This window comes from Zerene cesonia, unplaced genomic scaffold (genome assembly GCF_012273895.1).
Source record: "Zerene cesonia ecotype Mississippi unplaced genomic scaffold, Zerene_cesonia_1.1 Zces_u006, whole genome shotgun sequence".
In the NCBI taxonomy this organism is placed as follows: Eukaryota; Metazoa; Arthropoda; class Insecta; order Lepidoptera; family Pieridae; genus Zerene; species Zerene cesonia.
Window position 1 is genome coordinate 1904819 of NW_024045136.1, and position 4414 is coordinate 1909232.

The following is a 4414-nucleotide window of genomic DNA, read 5'->3' on the forward strand; positions in this document are numbered from 1 at the left end:
TAAGGACATTTGCGGCATTGAGATATGGGCTAATATGACTTCTAGGTGGAATGTTCCAACAGAAGCGCGCACATGCGTATATAGGGTCCCTTCCTCGCCCTCCGCTACTACCAGCCTTCGCAGTGATGAGTTCTGACTCCATTTCTTTAATGATTTGGTAGAGTCTTTCTAATGCCGCAGTAACTCCATCTCTAATTTCAGTCTTTAAATTTCGGGATTCACGCAGATGGGTTTTTGCCTTAAGCAAGCATGCTCTCCCTTCTGCCAACCTACTATTTTCCATGCTTTTACGAGCTGCCTTGTTAGTGTTTTTAACCGGTGGCGAGATTGTAACAGTGTCACTGACTCGCCTCTGGGGAGTGTGGAACATCGTAAAAAGAAAAATAAAAGTAAAAGTAAAAACAAATTAAGAGTCAATTACAATGGTATTACTACGCTATCAGGTTTCCCAATAGGGGAGTAGCCTGTCAAAGTCAAAAACTAAAAGTAAAATAAAATTAAAATAAGATCAATAATCTTACTCTATATAGAATAGATAAGTCTCAATAGGCAGATGTCAACAGTTGGTTAAAATATTCTTAGCCTAATATATTAAATAAATTAATAATCAATTTCAATCCTTATTCTTACAAAATTTTAATATAAAATTATCTACTTAGTCAATACTACAACAATAATATAATAATAAAACAACTACTATGCTCTCAGTCCTATGTTTACAACAAATCAAGAATTAAATCCCAATCCGATTCAAATTATAATTTTAATATGAAATTTTCTAACGTTTGTCTCAATTGGCAGAGAGTCAACAGCGATGAGTCAGTAATAATACAATAATTAAAATGCTCATAACCTAGTACATACAATAATAAAATAAAACTAAATAAATTAAAAACCAGTTTTCCAACCTAATTTTAGTAAATTTTAATATAGTATAATTATTTTCATTTAGTAATAGATCAGTAATTTGAAATACTCTTAATTTACTCTTTAAAATATATAAATAAGATAAGATAGAATGAATTTAGAATCAATTTTTAACCTAATTTTAATAAAATTTTAATGTATAGAATAATTATCTACACTTAGTAATTTGAAATACTCTTAATTTACTCTTTAATATTATGTAAAATAATTTGGAATTTAATGCCAATTTAAAAATTTTAAAATAGAATTGCAATGTTAAATATCCTACGTTTTGTCTCAATAGGAAGACAGTCAATTCTTATTAATTTAATTTCTAACAAAATTAAGGCTAGAAATACAACCTATAATTTGTTGTGAAATCAGATTCTCAACTTGTCGTACCAGGTAGTGAGCAATGATGACTTTCCAATATTAAATAAGCTCTAAAAACAATTTGTGTAGTACCGATTATGGTCAATGTTATTATTAAACTTAATGATTATTAATTTATTACTATAATTTTAACCTATCAGGTGTCCCAATAGGGTTAGCCTGTCAATAAATTAAGATTTAAAACCTACTTGATATTTAAAAATGACAATGATAAGATAAAATAAAAATGCAATATAAGATTAGCTATGCTTATAGTTGTATAATATGCAGACAGCCTTGTCTGCGGTCAAAATTTCTAGTAATTGAATAACTGATAAAGTTTAAACTAGATGTATAACTTCTAATTACTGTGAAATTAATTTATAATTTGTTATATACTAAGATGAAGTAATAAATGACAATAAATGGCCAAAATTAAATGTTAAGAGGTTTATGTATGAATTTGATAAATTGTATTTTAAACGGTATGTTTTGTGTTTTTATTAAACTTTAACTAATTGATGTATCACTACAATTTTGTACATCATTAGAATAAGTGGTACGCGTACGCAACTCCACAGTAACAGAAACGCGCGGGAGCAGCGCGATTCTATTTTCTGGCGGTTGGGTTGCGGTAACCGCGCGGCTTGATTGACCGCGCGGTTATGTCAGAACGATTACTTATTAACTCATACAAATAAAACTCCCGCCGTGTCCGAACTAGTCCTAAATGAACGTGATATAGATGCAAATGACTCCAAGGCGTAAACGATCAAGCATATCTATTTTCACTTTAACGCCTTTGGTACACCTACGCGTTCGTACGCGGCAGCGAATCTCTGCGGAACTACTGCGGTAGCGTAATATCTGCGGAACGTTAGTACACAGCAGTGTTTTCGCAATGTAATGTCATTGTAATTTTCGACGACTGCAGGTGCAGACGACATTTCAGAATGTCATCTCAGTCATCGCTCTCAGATTCTGAAGAAGAAAAATTGTTATTGCTGGTGTCGGTACTAAAGAGAAAGCGTAGAATCTGGAAATCAGAAACGACGGAAACTTGGAGAAAATAAACTGTGCTTGGAACTTCAATCACATGAAGATCGTTTCTATACCTATTTCAGAATGAAGCCAGAAACTTTCGAATATTTACACAATCTTGAACCGCATATTAAAAAGAAAAATACAAACTACAGACAGGCTATTTCAACAAAAGAAAGACTGGCACTTTGTTTAAGGTAAGAAAATTTATTATAGGTAACGTTTATTTATTCACTGTTCATTCCAATTACAAATAAAGTCTTGGATATCGGTTTTTTGTTGTCGTGATACTTGGGTGTGTGAAATTCTTCTGCCATTTCTGGATTTATGTTGTGTAGGAGTTAAAACGTTTTGAGTGTCTGGGATTGAATTTGTTTGAGTATTAGGTGTGTGTATCTGTGCAATAGTCGAAAGGGTTTGTGTGGCTGGGATCGAATGTGTATGAGTATTAGGTATGTGTGTCTGTGCAATAGTCGAAAGGTTTTGAGTGTCTGGGATCGAAAATGTTTGCAGTTCTTCAAATGGTGTCGATCCTGAAATGTTCCAGTCGTTATCGACGTAGTAAAAATTGGGAGTACTGGAGGATGAAGCATTGCTGCAATTAGAATTTGGCCGGCAATTAGAATTTGGCCGGCTATTACTCAATTCTTCAAGTTGGGCCTCAGTTATAATTTTTGTTATTTGAAGTTTAATAATAGCTTGTTTTTGTAGAGAAAATTTCTTTACAGTGTGGGCATAACCTAAAAAATCCATGTCCATTCGATCACACGGTATTCTGTAAAGATTTTCTGAAGTGTTTCTGTCCGTTGTTCCCGATTTTCGAGTTTTTAAATAATTTATAATCTTCTCAGCAGGATCGTCGTTGCTTACACGGCGCCGTCTTCTTCGGGATACTTCAGCTGCAGTTTCAGCTGTAGTTTCAGGTGTAGAGCGTCCTGTCTCCAGTTCTTGAACGACAAGCTCGTTTTGTTCAATATTTGAAATTTGTTCGGCTTCTGTAGAATTTTCATAATCATTCTCTATAGATATAGTACTGGTATCCAGTGTACTTTCAGTTTGTCTCAAGTTTTTTATGTAAGTTATTTCGACCAGACATGTATTAAACTGATCGCAAAATATTATTCTATAACCATAGGTTCAGATGACGCCCTACGCCTAACCGTTTAGGTTTGACAACTGTTTTAAATTCAAGTAAGAATTTTAAAAACCGATGAAAAGATCGGACGTGCACGTGGTAAGATCGGACTACTATCTAATTTCGCTCCTATTACTTGTAGCATACGGTGCATATAAGTAAAATATCCGTTCTTATATGTAGTTTATGGTAAGTAGTCTCATCGCCAAGAAATGACAATAATTTGTGGTGGGTAGGAAATTATATTTTTTTTGTAAATTTTTAATCCGATCTTTCCCTGCATGACCTAAATTAGGGAATTAGAGATTCTCAAACTTTTGTATTTGATATCCTTTGGTGGGGCTAAGGAACATTAACTTTACCAGTAACGTTACCTACTCTATTCGTGAGTGGTTTTTGTTAGCACCATGCTGGGGTGGAGTTTATGACCTTAAATTATATTCAGAAAATAATAAAACAACAAAGTAGATTATAAATCAACATTTTTAATACTTATCAAAAAATAATAATTAAGCAACAGTATTTTCTTTTATTTTTTACCTATATTACTTACTTTAAAATCTAAGTCTTAGTGGAAAATCGTAGCAGCCTTTTGGGTTAATTTGTAACTTATTACTAGGACTTAACACTTTAGTGTCAATCATAGTGTTTGTTCTCCATATCTTGTGTTTTTTATAGATACTTTATAAGCAATTTAATACTTTTTGATAGGAAATAAAACTGCTAATTTCTACCGGTAAAGACTTTCTAATTAATAGGTAAGTTATGGATTATCTGAATAAGATCTGGAGCAGAACTTGTTGACGGCTTAGGACTTGTGGTTATGGGCTCACTGACAGAATGCCTAGATGTATTCAGACAGTCATCTGCAACTCGATTACTTGGATTGGATGGTGTCTGGAATGTGCGAAACAGATCCACTAGCGAGAGCTGAGTCAGGCGAGACAACATCTCCTTCAA

General features: G+C 33.3%; 1 protein-coding gene across 1 annotated transcript in view; it reads right to left on the reverse strand.

Moving 5' to 3' along the window:
• The window catches only part of LOC119838973, a 3291-nt gene extending 2441 nt beyond the window's left edge, over positions 1-850 (reverse strand). Inside the window, exon 1 of the mRNA XM_038365132.1 lies at positions 81-850. Within this exon, the coding sequence (XP_038221060.1) occupies positions 81-370 (290 nt within the window). The 5' untranslated portion in view covers positions 371-850. The remainder of the gene's footprint in view (positions 1-80) is intronic.
• Positions 851-4414: the final 3564 nt, after the last annotated feature.